This window comes from Panthera onca, chromosome B4 (genome assembly GCF_046562875.1).
Source record: "Panthera onca isolate mPanOnc1 chromosome B4, mPanOnc1 haplotype 2, whole genome shotgun sequence".
Lineage (NCBI taxonomy): Eukaryota > Metazoa > Chordata > Mammalia > Carnivora > Felidae > Panthera > Panthera onca.
The window spans coordinates 60604666-60626981 of record NC_138345.1 but is presented as its reverse complement, the minus strand read 5'-3'; the positions used below and the strand labels follow the sequence as shown (position 1 = coordinate 60626981).

The 22316-nt window shown below is 36.6% G+C and overlaps 1 protein-coding gene across 3 annotated transcripts in view; it reads right to left on the bottom strand.

Annotated features, from left to right (window-relative positions):
• Positions 1-256: 256 nt before the first annotated feature.
• MRPS35 (mitochondrial ribosomal protein S35) overlaps positions 257-22316 on the bottom strand; it is a 47334-nt gene continuing 25274 nt past the window's right edge. For 2 of the 3 annotated variants that reach the window (XM_060658068.2, XM_078449980.2), the window contains exons 7-8: positions 20834-20903; positions 257-742 (exon numbers count right to left, since the gene is read on the bottom strand). In XM_060658068.2, coding sequence (XP_060514051.1) covers positions 473-742; positions 20834-20903 — 340 coding nt within the window. In that variant the 3' untranslated portion in view covers positions 257-472. Of the gene's footprint in view, positions 743-12486; positions 12567-20833; positions 20904-22316 lie in introns of all 3 variants that reach the window. The other variant, XM_081796136.1, reaches the window with a different exon arrangement.

Genomic DNA, 22316 nt, shown 5'->3' with positions numbered 1-22316 from the left:
TCTCTCAAAATAAAGAAATGTTTTTTAAAAATTAAAAACAATGCATTTTTAACCTCTAATATTTTCGTCTTAAAATGAACTTATTGGGACATAACCCCACTGTAAGTTGAGGAAGATCCGTATTCAAAAGCAACCAATAGGTGCTAATTTGTAGGGAAAGAAATACAGCAGGTGACAAAATAACAATATATGTATATATAGGAATATTAAAGTTGTTATGGTAGAAATAAAATGAAGACACTTCAGAAGCCAGAAGGAATCACCGAGATATTTTAATTAGTCCTTCTGCTGCACTGTACAAATAAGAACTTTTGAATAATCATTGCCATTACGGATTAGTATGAAAGGAATATTTTTAAATCTGATGTAAAACAATGGTTCTTTTTTTAACATTTTCAAATTTATGTGAAGTTAGATAATGATTACAGATAGATCATAAAATTAGCAAATCAAGCAGTTTTTTCTACATAAATCACATCAGTTTTAATAGCTTCTTCACGGATTCTTTGTACTGAGAAAGGGTCTCTTCATTGTCCCCCTCATTCTTAAGACTAACAACACACTTTTTGTAATCTTCGACTTCTTTTGTACCAAGGAGCTCTTCTTTATTTACTTCCAGATCTTTCTCAGCAGCTTTAATTTGGAAAAGTGTTTCCAGGATATTTTTTTCAGAGGGGCTATTTTTCCATATATACTCTTCCATATCTGCCTCAGTCTTCTCTTTCTCCCATTCTTCGGTTTTCTGAAAGGAAAAAATGAGTTCTGAAAACAGAAATACTATCCAAAAACTACGTTTTGTTTCGTTTTTAGGGAAAGAGAATCTGTAAAATACGGAGACTCCCTGTCAACGCTCTGTATGGAAACCCCGATTTGCCTCCCTTACGTAGCGTGGCTGTCCACCTGCACCAGCAGCTTCAGGACTGCTCACTCTGTTATGTGAATACTCCTTACCACTCACGAATTCTACCCACACAGTGCACACTTCACCTGCCTTGCAAATTTCACTTACAAAGCATGACTGTTACCCAAAAGATAGAGAAAACTCATTTTTTGCAACTTTCTAATCTCTAAACTCTAACACTTCAACATTTCACATTTCTGAGGTTAAAAATAGTTAAGAGTTGAGAAGAGACTGTATTTATCTTTGTAACATGCCTGTGGGGATGACAAGGAAGACCAATTGTTATGATAAAATAAAAAATATAAAATACACATGTAATACATGATTTTTAGTCATAATGACTTCATATAATCTGGAATTTTGTTACTAGCTTTATTTTCTGTTCCTATAAAGGAAACAATTGTTACTGCTTGTTTTTTTCTTACAAAAATTATTACCACACTATTCTAGGCAACAGTTAGGTTTTGTAGCAATATAATTCAGGTTTATGATTTAGATGAAGATGTAACATTCTGGGAAAAATCAAGAAACGCAGCTAATAAATAATATGCCTTGGTTCAAAGAAGTGCTGAAAGCCAGCCACATTCTTCCCAAATTAACACACAACATATTCTGGCTATATGCAATTATAGAATCATCCAATGTTCTTATAACTTCAGAAGGTGGTAAACCCCCCAAATTATAATATTTTTGAAGGATTAAAAGAAAGACAGATTTGTAAGGCTGTCAGAAATATTTTATCTTTGAAAACTTCTCTTGAAAAAGCCCCCAATTTGAGCAGGCAGAGCTCCAAGTCTCTCCAGAATTAAGTGGGTACCAAGGAGACTGTTTCCACTCACACCTGCCTCCCGTCCCAACCTCACTGTGAGCGTCCAGGAAAAGAGAGAAGAGCACTGGAAATTTGTCCCTCAAAGGTTGGTAAGGAGGAGCCCCGCCAAATGCAAACAGGCCACTGGGGACGCCATAGACTCAGCTAACCCCATTCGGGTCACTGAAGGCCAGGAAAAGAGTCTCCTCCGTCACAGAGAAACACAAGAAAAAGAAATACTCCTTTAATCCTTCAAAAGGGAGGGCCCTTTCGTTTAAGAGAAACCAGTCACCCTCAAATCCCTTAGCCGAAGTGGGGAATCTGTTCTGGCAGCTCCCTATACTGTTCCCCCCCCCCCCCTCCCCGCCATCCTGAATTTATGGCTGAGGGTAATGTGTCAATTGATGTTCTGATCTGGTTGAGAATCAACTCTTTATCCCTTTTTTATCTGATAGTGAGGCTGTCGGCTTGGCTGAGGGGGAGGGATGATGTGAAACAACTTCTTGTGGCCTGTGTGTACAAGCCTGTTGCAAGTAACTTCTTATAGTCAAACTCTGAATTTTACATTCATCAGAAAATTGACAAAATTATCCTACCCCACCTGATTTTTACTGTAATATTTGGGGAAGAAATATAAATGTCAGCCCCTTAAAAAAAAACAAAAACAAAAACAAATGCCCTAAATTAAATGTATCATTGGTCCTATCTACTCTTGGAAGTGCTTCAAATGCTAAGACAATGTTATAGTTTCTTCATAATTCTAGCTTACAAATGAAGTATATTTAAGATGCCAGCAAATACATTATATATAAGCATTAAATAAAAGTCAATCTACCTCATTCTTTTTTTAAATTCTCAATCTACTTCATTCTTGACTGAGAGAAGACAAGCAATTAAGAGATTAACTATTTTAGAAATTATAAATTTCACCTAGGTTTATGTGGATTTTCTTAACTGCTTTGAAATAGATGCTTAAACAGAAGAGGTACCCAATGCAAATCCACTAGTAATTTCCAACATTTCATTTCTCTTCCCCTTACATCTGGTCTATGCAATTCTACAGTGCTTTGCCAAGGAGTGTTACAGGTGTCCCAGGACGCAGATTCCTTCTGCTCTCAGGTGGCCAGGTGAGCCTGGAGTAGCAGGAGCAGTCCCAAGCGCCCTCCTCCCTCATATCTCAGGAAAGAATTTTCTAAGTGTGTAATGACACAAACGAGGTTAGGAAATCTGCACTAAGGGATAACGTACACTTACAGGAGGAAATTACTACTGTTTAAACTGGTAAGTGAAAGTAACTACATTCTGGAAAAGACATGGCTTCCTACTAATCCTGTACAGACACGATGCAGTGTCAGGCTTCAGCTGCAAGCTGAGCTCATGTTCTCGACAATTCTAACTTCAGGATCCAAACTCTGCAACAGCTGACAATAAATTCCAAGATAATGACAGTAACGATACCAATAAATTTAATTAATTTTTTTTAATGTTTATTTATTTTTGACAGAGAGAGAGAGACAGAGAGAGAGAGACAGAGCATGAACAGGGGAGGGGCAGAGAGAGAGAGGGAGACACAGAATCCGAAGCAGGTTCCAGGCTCTGAGCTACCAGCACAGAGCCCAACACAGGGCTGAAACTCACAGACTGCGAGATCATGACCTAAGCTGAAGTCGGACGCTCAACCGACTGAGCCACCCAGGTGCCCCACGATACCAATAAATTTAATACTTATTATATACCACTGAGCCTAAAGACTTACATAATTATTTCATATAATTCTTATTAAAACCTACTAGGTTAGGTGTTAACATCTCTACAGATAAGAAAACTAAATATTATGGACGTTAAATAGGGGGCCACAGCCACTTGAGAATGTTTCAGATTTCAGAATTGTTCCTACTTTAGAAAGTTAGTATGGTGCATATACCATATATTTTGTAACACTTCCAGAGAAGGTCTATGGCAACACTCCCTAAAGCAAATACATTACCATGTCTGAATATTCACAATAAATGGGATAAACAAAGGCTACAGATAGCTTTTCATCCACTGACGTCTCATTTTGCCACCAAGTAAGTTATAAAAAGATTAACAATTTCCAAAGCTTTTAGGGCTTCAGAATTAGGGGATGTATATCTGTGATTTGCTCAAGGTCACACAGGGAGGTGGTATTGATACTATATTTAATATGGGTTTTGGTGTTTTACCCAACTGAGTTTAAATCCCAGCTTCACTACTTACTATGCTGACAAGCTGGCATTTCTGTAAGAACTGACTCCAAGGGCTGTTCTGCTGATTAAAAGAGGTAAGGAATATCCATGCACTTAGAGCACCTGGCTCAGAGTAAACACTAAATAAATGCTTGCTACTAATAACACAGAAGAAGAGTGGGATTCAAACCTTATTAGACTACCTGCAAAATATGTTTCTATGTCAACAGCATCACTATTCCTATCAAACAGTAAATCGAAACTTTCAAGGTAAATATAAACACAGATGCAATTGTCCAAATGTTCTGCAGTTATCCCCACTAACAAAATCATTGATTTTTATGACATTTAGATAAAACAGTTAAACAAGAGGTCTTTACTTCTTATCACTGATATAAAGGTAATGTTCTTCCTGATGCTTGTTACTGTCTTTCTGACAAACATATCACTGATTAGATTTAAATTTCTCAGTTCACTGCCCGTTCTTAAAAATAACTGAGTTATCTCCAATTTTCCTGCAGTCTCCTTTGGGTATAGGCTTTTTATGTCTAACCAGATGTAGATTAGAAAGTATACATGCACACGTGCACAAAATAGCACTTGTGTCAAGAAAAGGACACCTAGTTCTTTGAAGTCCTACATTAAATGTAAGAAAAGATCTTTACATCTTTAGAATGTCTGTTTTTCAAGCAGGAAAAATAAAAGCTAATCATTATCAATATATTTACCTTATGAGGGAAGAAATCTTTTCTAGTCATTAATACAGAAGTTTTCACAGATGAGTGTCAACCAAATGGAGCTTGTTGGTGAAGAGAACAGAACTAACTGGAAGAGATGGTGGTCTATAAATGATATATTAAGAAGCTATTCCAGGGGCGCCTGAGTGGCTCAGTCGGTTAAGCAACTGAATTTGTCTCAGGTCATGATCTCGCGGTTTGTGGGTTCAAGCCCTGTGCTGGGTTCTGTGCTGACAGCTCAGAGCCTGGAGCCTGCTTCAGATTCTGTGTCTCCCTCTCTCTCTGTTCCTCCCCTGCTCATTCCCTGTCTCTCTGTCTCTCAAAAATAAATAAACATTAAAAAAAAAAAAAAAAAAGAACCTATTCCAATCTTCTTTTCTAATCTTGGTCAATGACATAAAAATAATAATGCTGCCCATAATGCTTATCACTTTAGAATATTTTTTCATTTCTAAGAGGCATAAACATAAAATCCTTGGGGGGGAACCCTTAAAATTATCTTTTAATCTTACATTATGATTTCCACTTTCAAACAGGATGTAAAAGATCACATAATGCTTCCAGTCTAGCTATAACTAGCTACAACTGTACTTGCCTTGAACAACATGGGTTTCAACTGCATGGGTCCACAGATTTTTTTTTTTTTTTTTTTTTTTGATACAGCACAGGACTATAAATGTATTTTCTTTTCCTTACAGTTTTCTTAACAACATTTTTTCTCCAGCTTACTTGATTATAAAAATACAGTATACAATACATATAACATACAAAATATGTGTTAATCAACCTTATTATCAGCCAGGCTTCTGACAGTAGGCTATTAGTAGTTAAGTTTTCGGTGGGTCAAACGTTACACACCTAGATTTTTAACAAATGGGGGGTTGGCATCTCTAACCCCTGCATTATTCAAGGGTCAACTGTAACTGACCACCCACCCTCCAATATCTTAAAGATATCAGAGAGTTACAGAATCAGTAATGACTAGATGAATGTGAATTCCAGGCTGCAAAGGTATGAGAAGGATCCTTCTGAAAATCCCCACTTTCTTTCCTGAAGGCATTTTCCAATTCTGTACAAGACTGGCACTTGGCTCATAGAGAAGGATTTTAGTTGGGAAATGAAACAAGTGAGGTTTGACCTGTTATCCAGGGCTCTTATAACAGACCAGAAACGAAGAGCCCCAAACATGACTGGTTTTAGTTCTGGGGCTACTTATGGGTGGGGAGTCAGAATCAGGCTTCTAAAAAGCAGTGTGAAATCCACCATTAATTTCCTAGTGTTTAAGACACAAAGTCCCACTAGAAGGAGGAAGTCCTGTTGTAAACACACAACCAATCTCCCTTTCAAAACATCTGCTAGATTTTGCTGCAAGATTAGAGGCTACCAAGCTAAGCTCAAAATTTCTGTACAGCACAAAGGACTCTTCAGTAGATTTTCAGAGATGTGGAAGCTGACTCACCAAGTTCCTAATCAAAAGCCTTGAAGGTTATGCCTAAGGAAAAGGAACAAATCAGAGCTGCACTAAATCTTACAAAACTCAAGCCCAGCCTTGGTCTACCTGAATCATGACTGGATTAAAATGATAAACCCCTGACCCTCTCTGCCTAAGAGAAAAAGGAGGGGGGCGCCTGGGTGGCTCAGTTGGTTAAGCATTCGACCTCGGCTCAGGTCATGATCTCACTGTTGGTGGGTTTGAGCCACATCGGGCTCTGTGCTGAAAGCTCAGAGCCTGGAGCCTGCTTCAGAATCTATGTCTCCCTCTGTCTCTCTGCCCCTTCCCCGCTCATGCGCACTCACTCTCTCTTTCAAAAATAAATTAAAAAAAAAAAAAAAAAAAGGAAGAAATTCTGATGGTTGACAGCAATTGGGAGCTTTTATGAGTCTTTCACACACAACATCTAGCATACAAGAAAGTTACTAGACATTTGAAACATCTGAAGAAAAAAGTAATTAATAACCAAGGGAAAACAAACAATAGCAGAAGAACTCCAGATGATCAAGATAATGAAATTAGCAGACAGGAACTTTACAATAACAAAGAATTAATGTGTTAAAGAAAAAAAGGGAGAAGATAACCAACATGAATTAAATAATGAAGAATTTTAGCATAGAATTGGTATCCATAAAAGATGAACAATTAAATGAACATTTAGAATTGAAAAACACAGTATCTAAAATTAATAAATCACTGGATGGAGTTAAAAGGAGTCTAAGATACAGCAGAAGTCAGAATTAGTGAATGCAGAAACAGAACAAAAGAAAACTATATTGTTATATATATCAGTTCTGTACTATGGAATTATAACTATGAGATTCTGAAATCTTTTTTATATTTTACTAATCAACTCCAAGATTCCCAGTGATTCTACTTAACAAGTTCCAACAAATCTAAACCTGGGAGGACAAGTCATATTTTTTTTTTTATAGACTTAATGCTTGTATCCCCGCCCCCCCAAATTCTTGTTGAAATAGTACTCCCAAAGTCCTGGTATTGGAGGTAGGGTCTTAGGGAGGTATTTAGGTCTTGAGGGTGGAGCCCTTATAAATGGGGTTTAATGTCCAGAGAAAGCCCTGCCCCTTCTGCCACAAGAGAACATAGCAAGAAAGTCGTTTAAACCTTCACTATACACCAAATCTGCCAATGCCTTGATCTTGGGCATCTCAGCCTTCACAACTGCAGAAAACACATTTCTGTTGTTTATAAGCAGACTAGTCTGTGGTATTGTTACAGGAGCCCAAATGGACTAAGACAATGTCTTATATGAATAAAATTTAAAACTTCTTTTTTTAAGTTTGTAGTAACAGACCTTGGGAAATTTAGTCTGGATCAGTGATCTGAAATAATTTATTTAAAAACCTATAGTTTTCACTATCAAAAACTTACAATTTTTCTATAAGTTTTAACTTAAAAAAGCTACATTGCTAAATTCAAAAAAAGAGAGACAATCAGATAACCATGCACTTCCTGGTGGAAGAACACAATACTAATTATACAGTAGTAAAAAAAAAAAAAAAATCAAAATAGAATTTGGTTAAGCCTCTAGATGCAACTATAAACTTAAAAAATTACACTATGGTGATACAATCAGCAGAATTCAAAGGATGGAAAAGGCTACAGAAAAAAACCACAACAAACAAACAAACACCACCCGCCCCCCCGCCCCCAAAGACTTCACCAAATAAACTGCAAGAAAAAAGCTCAACAGACAAAGCTCCCTTTTGGGTTGTGACTGCTTCTGGGCACTCTTTCAAAAAACATTTCCTAAGAACCTACTATGTGCTAGACAGTACTAGGCAGAGCTGGATGTCTCCAGGCATCTTAGCTAAAAACTAATGTTTTCATATCCAAATATTTTAGAAAAGGGGTACATATGCTTGTTCCTAATAGGCATCTACTGAAACACCCCTTCCGGTGAAATAAAAATAGGGCTGGCAAAGCCAAAAAATACCTCATTATTCAAATGCAATACTACTGATACTGAAACAAAATTCAACCTATAATCATTTTCTATGAGGCTAAATACACTTTGTTTTTGTGATTTAAAGGAGTCTATTACAGAAAATTTCTAATGCATATAAAAGTAGAGAGGACAGCACTATAAACTCTCATGTACCCATCACCCAGTTTCAACAATCAATGCATAGCAGTCCAGTTTCATATAAGCCTCTATCCACTGCCCCCTTACCACGCCCTCACTGAATTATTATGAAGGTCATTCCAGACTTTATATCATTTCATCCATAATATATTGGTATTGTTCTTTTTTTAATTTTTTTTTTAAGTTTATTTATTTTTGAGACAGAGAGAGACAGAGCATGAACAGGGGAGGGTCAGAGAGAGGGAGACACAGAATCTGAAGCAGGCTCCAGGCTCCGAGCTGTCAGCACAGAGCCTGATGCGGGGCTCGAACTCACGAACCGCGAGATCATGACCTGAGCCAAAGTCGGATGCCTAACCGACTGAGCCACCCAGGTGGCCCAAGTTCTTTTTTTTTTTTTTTTAAAAAAAGGGGTCATTTAAAAAATCATAACCACAATAACATTATTGTGGTGTTTTAATTCATGAGCACCTAATCTAGGTCAGTTCATTCATTCATTAAATTCATTCACTCTACCAAGGGGCAATTCCTTCTGTACAAATTACTGGCCCTAGACAGGTACGTTTCCCTGGTATCATCCTGCCTATCTGGCCAGTTACCGAGTAATACCTGACTGAAGCAGAGTCCCTTCTCTGCAGGATGAGTCCAAGGACATAATTTAATTTTAAGTTTAGTTGTATTAGTTTTGCTCGCTCTTCCCTTGTCTCCCCCTCTCCCCTGGGGGTGACTAGTCCTATAAATCCTGAAATAGTCAAGGTCATGTTTTCTGACATACAGACTGGAGGAGAAGAAATCAGTCTCGGGAGAGAAAAGAGTAAGGCAGTTGCCTATAAAGTAACAGAGTCCAAAGAATAAAAGCCCTCACACTCCTAGTTTCTGTTCTTGCCCATTCCTGAGATCTTGTAGCATCCTTGCCCTTCTATCTTCTGCTTAGGCTGGCCTGAGTGAGTTTCTATGACTTACAACAAGGAGGTGTCAAATAACACAGGATGCTCAGGAGAGAGGCTTGAGGATAGAGTTCAGAGTTGTCAGCATATACAAGATACTTTATAGCACCTGGGAGAATGTACAGAATGAGGTAAAAGGGGGTAAGGACAAAACTTAGGAAACAAATTTAATTGATTTGGACTGAAATATAAAGTAGACATTTCTAGAAACATGGCACATCACAGTCAGAAACTTTATACTTAAAGAGGCTCGGTATTCTTTGTAAATAAGCAGTATCTTTCCAAGATGTTATATCTAAAAATGGCAATTGTGAAATAAGGCTTTTACATTTATGTGACTTCAAATGGCCTTTTGGGAATAGTTTCCTTTAAAAAAAAAAAACACAAAACCACAAAAACAAAAGATTTTTTAACTTCACTGTCTTTATGCAAAAAGTCCAATGCTACATTAAGGTCCTCTAAAAATACAGGGTTAATCCTAGAGGGATAGTAACCAAGAAGTGAATTCTGGTGTAGTATTAAAAGGAAAAAAATCAGGGTACCTGCATGGCTCAGTCAGTAGAGCATCCAATTCTTGATTTAGGCTCAGGTCACAGGTCTTAATGGGCCTTGCATCAAGCTCTCCATCTACAGTGTGGACCCTGCATAGGATACTCTCTCCCCCTCTCTCTCCCTGAACCCCTGCCTCTCAAAATAAATAAATATTTAAAAAAATAAATAAAAGGATAAAAATCATTCATAATTCTACCACCTAAAGAAACTAATCAATACTGGTGACACTCAGTGCTTGTCCTATATCCATTTTTAAAAACACTGCTATGGTTCAATTTTATTTACAATTTTGTACCTTTGCTTATAATTCGCTGCCCAAGTTTTAGCTTCTAAAATCATACCCAAAATTGAAGTAGGCGGTTGTTTAAGAGGTTTTTTTTTTTGAGAGTTTCTTTTTTTGAAGTGTAGTTGAAGTGCATTAATTTTAAAGTAGAAACAACAGCATATTCAAGGGGCGCCTGGGTGGCTCAGTCGGTTAAGCGTTTGACTTCAGCTCAGGTCACGATCTCAAGGTTCGTGAGTTCAAGCCCCACATCGGTCTCTGTGCTGACAGCTCGGAGCCTGGAGTCTGCTTCAGAGTCTGTGTCTCCCTCTCTCTCTGTGCCTCCCCCGCTCACACTCTGTCTCTAAAATAAATAAACATTAAAAAAGAAAAGAAAAGAAAAGAAAAGAAAAGAAAAATAATAGCATATTCAAATTACTGGGCAGCAATGAAAAACACCACTAAGCTTGAACTGATCACCATTTAGGCAAAGAGTGTGATTAACCTGTAGACTCCTATTTTAATTCTTCAGCCATTAAACAGTTATAATTTTAGCAACTAATTTATAAGTGTGCATATAATACATACACATATATGTGGGCTCTCTCTTCTTCCCTTCCTACAGTGAGAGAACCCGTTCAGACTATCATCCTAGAGGAAGCAACCTTCCATTCCACACGATCTGTTCTCTTTTCCACAAGTGGCCCAATTATTCACTCACTCAATAAATATTTACTGCACAACTACTGTGCCAGGCACACACCGTGCTGTACTGGAACTGCCAGGGTAGCCAGAAGCCTGGAGTTGAGTAGGAGCCAGTCAGATAAAGACTGTCATCCCAGCAGAGAAAACAGTCTCCACAGAGGCCTGGAGGTACGAAAGAGCTCAGTGCATTCAGGGAACTGAATGAAGGCCAAGGTGAGGAAAGTAGCACGGGACGAGTCTGAATAGAACACTCAGTTTAGAATACTTACTATGTATGTCAGCACCTTCCATAGATGAATTCACTTAACTTCTACCCCAACTCTTTGTGAGGCAGTACTATTACTATCTGTTTTACAGACCAAAAACTGAAGTTCAGAGCAATTAAATAATTTGCCCAAATCTTGTTAGTGGTAGAACAACATGTTCCAAGGAACAGAGAGACATGGCAAAAAAAAATATAAAGAATAAAAGAATAATTTAATGGAACCTGTTACCTTTTCTCCCCCTTGTAAGCATAAGTTCAATACAAAGAAAAACACTGCATTCATGCAATGGTCAGTATATTCTGAGGTAATAGAAGGCAAAGAAATATCTGTTCCACTAAATACACAAATTTGTCACCTTCTACCATCTTATTTACAACTCCCTTTGCCTAGGACATGAATCATAGTAATATTCCACTTCTCATGATTACAAGTAAGGCATTGTGCAATATGAGGGAAAACAGTTTAACCATTAAAAAAAATCCAAGTTATTTGAAAATCATAAAAAATAAGAAGAGGCAAAATATCCATAATGGATAAAAAAAAAATACTGCCAATTCTTTCAGTTACCACAGCTAAATGTTTAAGTGATGAATATGTCAAGGAATTCAATTTAATTCAGATTGGTTTTTAAAAAATTTAACAAATGCTGTTTTGCCAGACATTGTACTAGAGGTTGGGAATATGAAGATGGATGAAATGTATAGTCCTTGCCCTCAGTGGTCTCACAGTCTAACGGGGTCAGCCAGACATGGATATGGACAATTACTGTAAAAGTAGTAAGAGTAATGCTAATGGGAGGAGGGAAAAAGGATGCACAGACAACTTCTAAGACAGGTTACATATGAAGTGTATTAAAAGATTCATATGGGGGCGCCTGGGTGGCTCAGTCGGTTAAGCATCCGACTTCAGCTCAGGTCACGATCTCACGGTCCGTGAGTTCGAGCCCCGCGTCGGGCTCTGGGCTGTTGGCTCAGAGCCTGGAGCCTGCTTCCGATTCTGTGTCTCCCTCTCTCTCTGCCCCTGCCCCGTTCATGCTCTGTCTCTCTCTGTCTCAAAAATAAATAAAAACGTTAAAAAAAAAATTAAAAAAAAAAAAAGATTCATATGAATTTGCAAGGTTGATCAATTTGAAAAAGGGATCATAAGCAGAGAGAACAGCATGTGCAAAGTTATAAAAGAATATATTATGTTCATTATGGCTGAGATATAGAATACATAACCTACATTTCCTGAGTAACTAGTAATGAGGTGGCCAACTGCTGTGGATAGACAGCCTAAGTAGTTTAGATTTTATCCTGGGTAATAGGGAACCACTGAAGGATTTTATTAAGGAATATGATACAACAGACTTGCTTTTTAGAGCAATTACTCGAACAGCAACCTGGAAGATGAATGAGATGGGAAAATCAATAAGGCTATTAGAGTGAAAGACCTATATAGGGTGGAAGCAGCAGGGATCAAGAGGAGAAAATAATTTTAATGGATATAATATGAAGTCTTACCTGAAGGCAAAGAGATCTGAGAAGTGTCCCCTTGATTGTATCATCATCCCACCCAAGAATCCAGAACAGCGGCCTACTGCCTACCACGTCAAGTGAAAAAAAAGGTCTGTGTTTATATCACAGACAAATCCCTCCATTTTCTTGCCCTTCTCATTCTAATTCTGATCCCCACCCTCAGCTCTGATACTCGATACATGTACAAAAATTGTCTTTAAAGAGATATGCCAGCCCTCCAATTAGTTTCTTTATTAGAAAGACTCAAAGATTGGGGAAATTATTCACAATCAGAACTTACATCAGAATCACATGTGGAGTCTTTAAAATGGAAGAAACCCTCCTGAGTCTCTGCACTAGAGATTTTAATTCCACAGAGTTCATACATCTCTAGTTTAAAAAAGCTTTGCAGGGGAGTCTCATACAACCCCCAGCTGAAAACAGGTTATGGAGATAAATTTTCAATGGTCAACTGTTCAGTTTGAGAAGACAGTAAACAAGCAGCTAAAGTTCAGGTTTGATTTCATCTCTTATTTCACAGTATTTTTAATGGAAGTCAAAGATGAACTACACTAAATAATATACCATGGGAAGAATATGAAACTTTGAAACTGCAGTTCAAATCTGAGTCCTTCAGCTAATAAACTCTGTAACCTTGAGCAAAGTACATAGCTCTCCTCTAAATCTTAATTTCTCAATTGATATAATGAAGAGGTTGTAATAGATAAATCTGGTTCCTGATCTTCAAAGTTAGTACTAATTTAAACTGGGTGGACACAGTAAACACTTTTGTGTTAAGAAAAATGACAGTATTTTAAAGCACTTTTTAAAAATGGAGCTCCTCTCCCACCGCTCACCCTCTTTTTGGTTTATTTTCATCCAAGGTGATCATGTGGAACAGCATGGAGGTAAAAAAGAAAGTCAGAGACAGAGACACAGATGACTCTCAGAGCAACACTAAAAATTTCTTTTAAAACAAAGGCCAGGGGGCACCTGGGTGGCTCAGTTGGTTAAGCGTCCAACTTCAGGTCAGGTCATGATCTTGTGGTTCATGAGTTCGAGTCCCACATCAGGCTCTGTGCTGACAGCTTGGAGCCTGGACCCTGCTTCAGATTCTGTGTCTCCCTCTCTCTCTGCCCCTACCCCACTCACATTTTGTCTCTCTGTCTCTCAAAAATAAACATTAAAAAAATAAAACAAATAAAACAAAAGCCAGATGTGCTATTTGTCTGGAATCAAGGAACAGGTAGCAAGTAAGTACTATTTATTATTACTGGTCTACGACAAGTGCTCAGACTGATCATGGGAATTCCATTAATGTGTTTATTTTTTCTTTAATAAACACTGTATTATTAGTTTATTCATAATTAGATTACATAGAAGCTTATGCATAAATACATTTCACACTAAAGAGATGCACCTTGTTAGGAGTTACCAATATTCTTCTAGAAAATGAATTATATTAACATTGTCAAATATAAATCAGCATCAGAAAATAAACTTCTGTAGAGAACAAAATTTGTAGAGAACTTCCAAAAACAGTGAAAAATAAAAACAAAATGTTTATTCATTTGAGAGAGAGATAGCGAGAGAGGGAGGGACAGAGAGGGACAGAGACAATCCCAAGCAGGCTCTGCACAGTCAGCCCAGAGTCCAACTTGGGGCTCGATCTCTTGGAGTGTGCAATCATAATCCAAGTCAAAATCAAGAGTTGGAGGCTTAACTGACTGAGCCACCCAGGTGCACCAAGAATACTTTTTAAATATCTGAATAAACATGATCAAATGGAAAACAAACTTGATCTACACATAACGCAAATCATACGACATCAAACTGTTGCAAAGATATTTCTTACAAACTGGGCACAATTATGATTGTTGATTATTAATAATTTTATTAATAGGTCATTATTAAGCTATTCCAGTAAGCTAATTATTCCTAATATCTACCAAGTATGCTACATTTTATATTACTAAAAAGGGAGTTTGCTACTTTGTCACCTCACTTTTCAAGTTGAAAACCTTCTACTTCAAAAATCTATAGAAATCCCAAATGGACAGCTGTTATTAAACATTTAGTGTTTTTATCTAGCACTGACCTAGATACTCTGAAAAACAAAATACAGTAAGATTATATATGCTAATGGGGACCTTATGATTAGTTAGAAAAACAAAACATACATGGAACAAAAACATACATGGAAAACTGTCCATGGAACAGGGACTAAGACACTGTCTATAGTCAAGGGCCTAGTAACCAATATAGAAAATAAGACAGTATAACATGCTATTTATGCAAAATAGGAGTTATACAAAGAGGCTCAAATATACCTGATGAGTTAATATCCAAAGTATATAAGGAACTCATAACTCACACAAACAAAAAAATCCCAAACAATACAATTTAAAAATGAGCAGAAGATCTGAATAGCCATTTTCCCAAAGACATACAGATGGCCAACATACACATGAAAAGACACTCCATATCAGTCATCATCAGGGAAATAGCAAATCAAAACCACAAGATATCACTTCACACCTGTTAAAATGGCTATTATCAAAAAGATAAGAAATAACATGTATTGGCAAGGATGTGGAGAAAAGGGAACCCTGGAGCACTGCTGGGAATGTAAAATGATACAGCCACTATGGAAAACAGTATGGAGGTTCCTCAAGAAATTAAAAACAGAAACACCATAAGATCCAGGAATTCCACTTCTGGGTATTTATCCAAAGAAAATGAGACATTAACCTGAAAAGATATCTGCACCCTCATGTTCACTGCAACATTATTTACAATAGCCGAGACATGGAAATAACCTAAGTGTTCACTGATGGTTAAATGGATAAAGAGGTGAGTGTGTGTGTGTGTGTGTGTGTGTGTGTGTGTGTGTGTGTGTGTGAATATACATACACACACATTATGGAATATTATTCAGTGATAAAAAAAAAGAAGGAAATCTTGGTATTTGTGACAACATGAATGGACCTTGAAGGCATTATGCTAAGTGAAGTAAGTTAGAGAAAGATAAATACCATATGATCTCACTTATATGTGGACTCTAAAACACCCGAACTCATAGAAACAGAACAGATTGGTGGTTGCCAGAGGTTGGGGTGGGCAAAATGAGTGAAGATGGTCAAAAGGTACAAACTTCCATTTATAAAGTAAATCATGGGGATGTTAACATACATCATGGTGACTACAGTCAATAATACTGTACTATTGCTAAGACAGTAAAATTCAAAAGTTCTCATCAGAAGAAAAAAATTTGTAACTATTGTGTGTAGTGATGAATGTTAACTAGACATATTGTGGTGATTGTTTCTCTCTCTCTTTCTATATATATATGTGTATGTATATATATATATATATATATATATATATATATATATGGCATATATGTGTGTGTGTGTATATACAGTATATGTATATATATACAGCATATATGTATGTAGTATATAGATGTACATACATACACATATACATGTATTAAAGCATTGTTATATACCTATTATATAACGTTTTATGTCAATAATATCTTAATTAAAAAAAAAAAAAACCAGGCTCAAAGCACATATCAATTAAAGCCTTGAAGGATATATAAGAAATAAAGAGAAACATTAATAATTAAATTGTAAACTATCCAACACTTTTGTAATATTTATTACTAAACCAACTTGTTTCTACTAATGTTCCTCAGTGGAAAAGACAGTTTCCCCCTTATATATTAACCTCCATATCCAAAAACACCGAGCAATAACAGGCAACCAGTAAACATTTGCCCATCAATCAATAACCAGTTCATTTTAATGAAAGCACACTTAACATTTGCTACATGGATGGTTTACTATTTCAAAAACAGTAAAAAAGTGAAACAGGTACTTTTTCAAACAACCAGTAAAATGCTCCATTTTGCCCTCTGGATACAAATCTATACTCTGTAAATAGACTATACAACCAGTCCACAATCTGGCTCTGACTTGGTTTTTTTCGCCTCATCCCCTACCTCTGCACTGTCAGTCTTACATCCTGGCCACACCAAACTTCTGCCTGCTCTCTACATCCACAAGGCAGTGTCCTTTGCCTACTTCTCTGCTGCACACTCCTACTCTTCTTCCAAAACCAGTCACGACTTCTTGGAAAGCTTCCAGGGAGAATTAATCCTTGTCAGTGCCTCTCACAGCACTGTGTTCCTACTTCCATTATCCAGTGAAACAGGTGACATTTCAGGCACTGGTTCTCTCCAGAAATAAAGGTACCTAGATTAGGCAGAGGCTCTTTCATTTTCATAGTCCTACCAATACCTGTCACTGTATCTTGTACACAAGAACAAGATCATTGTTGAATGCAAGAAAGAGTAAACAACATAATTAACATTCAAGCATTCTCTAATATAACCTGGAAATGTATATGTTTGTGGGCACAGGCAATCACAGTGAACTCATAAACCAAACAGACTGAATGGAGAATATGGAGTTACAAAAAGACTCTTCATTTTATCAGAAATATTTGCAGTAAGGTCCCCTTTAAACATGAACTCCTGAGGTGCCTGGGTGGCTCAGTTGCTTAAGCAACCGACTTTGGCTCAGGTCATGATCTAACCCAGTTCATGGGTTCAAGCCCCATGTTGGGCTCTGTGCTGACAGCTCAGAACCTGGAGCCTGCTTCAGATTCTCTCTCTCTGACACACCCCCCACCTCCGCTTGTGCTCTTTCTCTCTCTGTTTCAGATTCTGTGTCTCCTTCTCTCTCTGACCCTCCCCTGCTTGTGCTCTCTCTCTCTCGCTCTGAAAAATAAATAAACATTAAAAAATAATAAATACATAAAAATGAACTCTTATTGAGGCACCTGGGTGGCTCAGTCGGTTGAGTGTCTGACTTTATAACTCAGGTCATGACCTTGGCATCAGAGAGTTCAAGACCCATGTTGGGCTCTGTGCTGACAGCTCAGAGCCTGAAGCCTGCTTTGGATTCTGTCTCCCTCTCTCTCTGCTCCTCCCCCACTCATGCTCTGTTCTCTGTTTCTTAAAAATGAATAAACGTTAAAAAAAATTTTTAAAAATGAACTCTTATTGAGTGTAAAATTATCTGACTTGGAAGTTTTTGTTACACGACTTTTCAGAATCAATTTATTACAAACCTAGGTGTATTTTTGACTGGCAATAAGACTACCATGAAATCCAAGTAAGTCAAAAACTCAAAAAAAAAAAAAAAAAACCCTCTAATTTAAAAAAGGAACTATTAGTAATTAAATATCCAAACATTTAAAAACTCTTGGAATTTGATTTTAGATCTCTACATTTTCTAAAAGAAGTGCTTTTTTCTTCCCCCAATGTCTTGGTCTATCTTTTCTGCAAATCATTTTGCAAAATACTTTATTCAAGCACTTCCTAGTCAAATTACTTGCGGAAGGTTTAAAGAATATCATGCAACAAAGTTAAAATTTAGGAAGTTTTGTCATTATCAGCTACTATCAGAATGCTGAGTAGGACACTTGTTCAAAACATTCAAATACAACATGACACAGATCTGATTACCTATATGAAGTCTCTGTTAAGTTAAAGGTAAGCTATGTACAAAAATTGGGAATCAATGAATTCAAAATCCTAAGATAAGTATTTCTTCATTTTCGTATTAATATTAACAGCCACATAGCAGGTCTGCACAGTTCCAAAGGATAAAACTTAATTCACTCCTATGCCAACAATGTGTCATATGGAATTACTGAAACCAGTTTCTACAACTCTCTTTGCTTCTCTGAACTGCAGGACAGTCTCTTATCACCTCCCAGCAATGCAATAACCATCCTTTAACTCATTGCTAAGCCTCCATGCTTGAAGTCTATGGCATGGGAAGTCTACGTTTTTTGAAGTCTACTTTGATACTTCCACAGTTAAACTACTTTGAATAGCACACAACAGTAACTTCCTTATCCTGAAGTCTAGATGAACACCTTTTCAGAGAAGTTTCTGAATTGTGTGCTACATAAAACTACCAACCACTTTCCTCTCAACTCTTAGAGGTAACTTCCACACAAAAATTAAAAAGCCAGAAAGTTAAGAGAAGCTTACCTTTTTTAGGTATTAAATGCTCTGAAACTAGTTAAAAAAAACAAAGAAATGGATTAAAAGGGGGCTCTCTAAAGTATTTGATTAAACACCAGGTGGTAACATCAATTTCAAGTCTGAATTCCATGCTGGTGAAGGAAAGAAGAATTTCAATTCAGTAAAGATTCTGTTCCACCAGCTTTGCAAAATTTCACGGCTCATCTGCATTCTCTTAAAGCTTCTTCACTGATGGCACTTGTTTAGAAAGGACCAAGAGCCACGTTTAATATAGAAATTCTTTAATTCTGTCTGTTTAGGATAGATGTATGTGGCTACTTATTCTGGCATCAAAGTAATTAGCGTTAAAGATCAAAGGCTACTTGCATGAATCCAGAATACAAACTTGTTTGGATTCTATGTCATGGAACCACAGAAAGAATCCAGTAAGTCAACTTTCACTGAATTTATTTATGCCTGTCATTTCCTTTAGGGCAAATTCATTTTACAGGCTGCTGGCAAAATAAGAGATTCAAAATTGGGTGGTTTTTATTGATTAACTCTTGAAGGAGCAGCCATCGAGCTGCAGCTAATCCAACCCTGTTGCCAGTTCAAAAAAGAACTTAATTAGTTCAAGCCAAAGGCATTTATAAAATCAACTGGCAGGAAAGAGAGATTAACTGCTATTATGATGTTGTTCCTGAAGCCAGGAACTAGAAAATTCGGATGAATTATGATAATTAGAATACCTCAAAAGAAGACAAAAGCTACCAGCTTTTTGTTCTTTACTAACCTTGCAACAAAGTTTTATATTTTTTTAAATTTTCCACGTATCCTCTTGGGCTACAACTGTTTTATTGTTAATACGAAGGAAATGTTGTGGGTTTAGAGAATGGCTGCATGTGTTCACAGAATTACAATATCTCAAGGATGGCAGGAGATTCCAAAGGCCATCTAATGCAACTACCTATCCAAGGAAAGTGCTCCTTTTACCACCATATCCCTGCTAAGTAGCCAAAAGATGGAATATTTTCTACCTATTAAAGTAGCCCACTCCATCTTTCCATGACTCTCTTAGAAAGTTTGTACTCTGTGAACTAAAGTCTGTTTCACTATTACTTCTACCTTGTTGTATCTCTAAAAGTCATGAAAAACAAATCCAACTCTTCTTTCATAAGAAATCCTTTAAGTATCTAAAGAGAGTGATTCTTTCTCCAGCTATCTCCATTACTTCAAATGTTCCTAATAGAAAATGTTACTGATAGAAAAAAAAAAAAAAAAAAGAAAAGAAAGAAAATGCTATTGAGACCTATGTCTATGTTAGGCAAGCAAAAAAAAAAAAAAAAAAAAAATTACATGCATACTTAAAATTACTTTAATTTTAAAAAAATAGCATTAAGGGGCACCTGGGTGGCTCAGTCGGTTAAGCGTCCGACTTTGGCTCAGGTCACGATCTCCCGGTATGTGAGTTCAAGCCCCGCGTTGGGCTCTGTGCTGAGAGCTCAGAGCCTGGAGCCTGTTTCAGGTTCTGTGTCTCCCTCTCTCTCTGACCCTCCCCCGTTCGTGCTCTGTCTCTCTCTGTCTCAAAAATAAATAAACGTTAAAAAAAAATTAAAAAAAAAAAATAGCATTTAAAACTTAGAGTTATCTAAACATACTATATACCAACTTAAAATTAGTAAGTTGATGCTCTAGCAGAGCAAAACCTTCCTTATAAATATATGTGTATGCTTACATTAAAACTCAATAAATCCAGTCAGACACAAGACTGTTTTTACTACTATTTAAATAATTAATTGCCTCTAACTGCCCCTAATGTATGCCAGTGAAATGCATATATGAAAGGCTATGTGGTAACTAAAATTTGAAATAAATATTTAAAATACCTTTCTACAAAGTTTGGGGCTTTGTTTTGCAGTTTATGTGAAGAGCAGGATGCATTATCAATTCTTACATTATATAGATGATTACATTCCGTAACTTTGATAACTTTCAGCCAAAGTCAAACAAAAGAAAAAAAGTAAAACATTTTGAATCTTCCAACCAAAGTCCACAACTGAATTTTAAAGGTGTTTAGTCATCTGATTTCTGTAAGGTCCTGAGATGGACTGCATAATCTGCTTCAAGGTCTTCACTGTCAATGTCAGAAGTTATTTATAACATTTCATACCTCCTTAGTTTATCTAGTAGTTCATTAAACCTTCAATTGAGTACTTGCCACAGACTGTTTTGAAAGGTTAACACCATCTAAATTATAAAATAAATCACGCTGGCAAAATTATTAAACATTCACACACAATCACTTACCCAAGACTCGTGGTATAAAACTGTTAGCAGATATATTGCATAATCGTAATTCTGTCTCTTCAAAGGGCACCTTTAAGAGAAAGAGAGGGAGGAAGCAAAAGTTTTGAAAACTCAGTACATACAATAATTTGCAAGATATACAAATACTAAACACAAAGGATAACTTATATTCAGGTATTCCCTATCTTTAGGGAATATCCTACCTTTAGGAAAATTCCGTTCTTAGAACAAAAATAGTCCATGTTGGTGGTTACCTAAGGTTATTGAAAACTAGTGTTATTTTGATTTATTTTGTATGTATTTATTTTTATTTCTCTTTGCTTTCATCATTAATGGAGTTATTTGTATCTGGTAATAGTTTTACACTATTTTTACTATGATTGCGTCCAATCCAAGTGCCCTTCCTAACATCAGGGCTGAGTCTGCAGGATAGCGTGAGCACATCTACAGAGTTCATTTTAAAAACAGAGATAGATTGATGACAGATGCTAATCTAAATGTTCATCTCAATTTCTCCAGAGCCAACTTTTAAGAAAATGACCTACACTAACCGATGTCGTATTGCTAATGTTATATTTAAATTGGAATTAATAACCTAATATTAGGTAAATCTTCTACGTAAGTGTGAGAGGGCAAGTTTAGCTCTTAGATTAATAAAATAATATAGAACGGAAAATCATTACTTCTAATTTTTTTTAAATATAAAACAAAACCATCCTATGACAAGTGACTTTAATGGTATTCTCTTATTGTATACTTAAGTTTAATAATCCTCTAAACAGTTGTTACCATAAAACATATAGACACACTGACACACTTGTTAACTTAGGGGAAAAAAATTACCAGGTACTTATGGAATTTCAAAGAGTAACATTTTAAAGGTATTTTCAAGTTGCATAACCCCAAAACTCAACGTTATTTTACGTTTTCCAAAGATAGTGAAAAAAGAGTATCACTGACATTGAAATCTGTGCTTCCCCCATACAGTAACAATGTGGAACCAGGGCTCCCAAGGTCTGGCCAGCCCACACTGCTACCGTCACTTGTGCATGTCATGCTACTTCTTCCCACCACGAAGAAGCAGGATATAAAGCCTAACTGATATCGACACCTTAAAATGCTTTGAAACTGGAATAGGAAGTGAGAGAAGATATCTTTCCACTTGTTTTTCTCTAAAGGCAGGTCTTTAGATTTGGGCATACTTTAGAAACAGCCAAATATAAGACAGAAATTAAACAACCCTTTTGTGAAAACATACCAACAATCCTTTACCTCAGATGACCCTATGACCTAATTTATAAATTCATATGAGGTAAACTTAATACTGCCTTTATGAAAGCAATTCACTGAAATTCTGCTTATGTACAAGACTGCCTAGGCAAATTAAATTTCCATATTTAATAATTTAAATTTTGAACTGTAAAATCTGTGGCTTTGTAAAACCCGTTTAAGCCTAAATTAGCAAATCATACTTTTGTTTTCT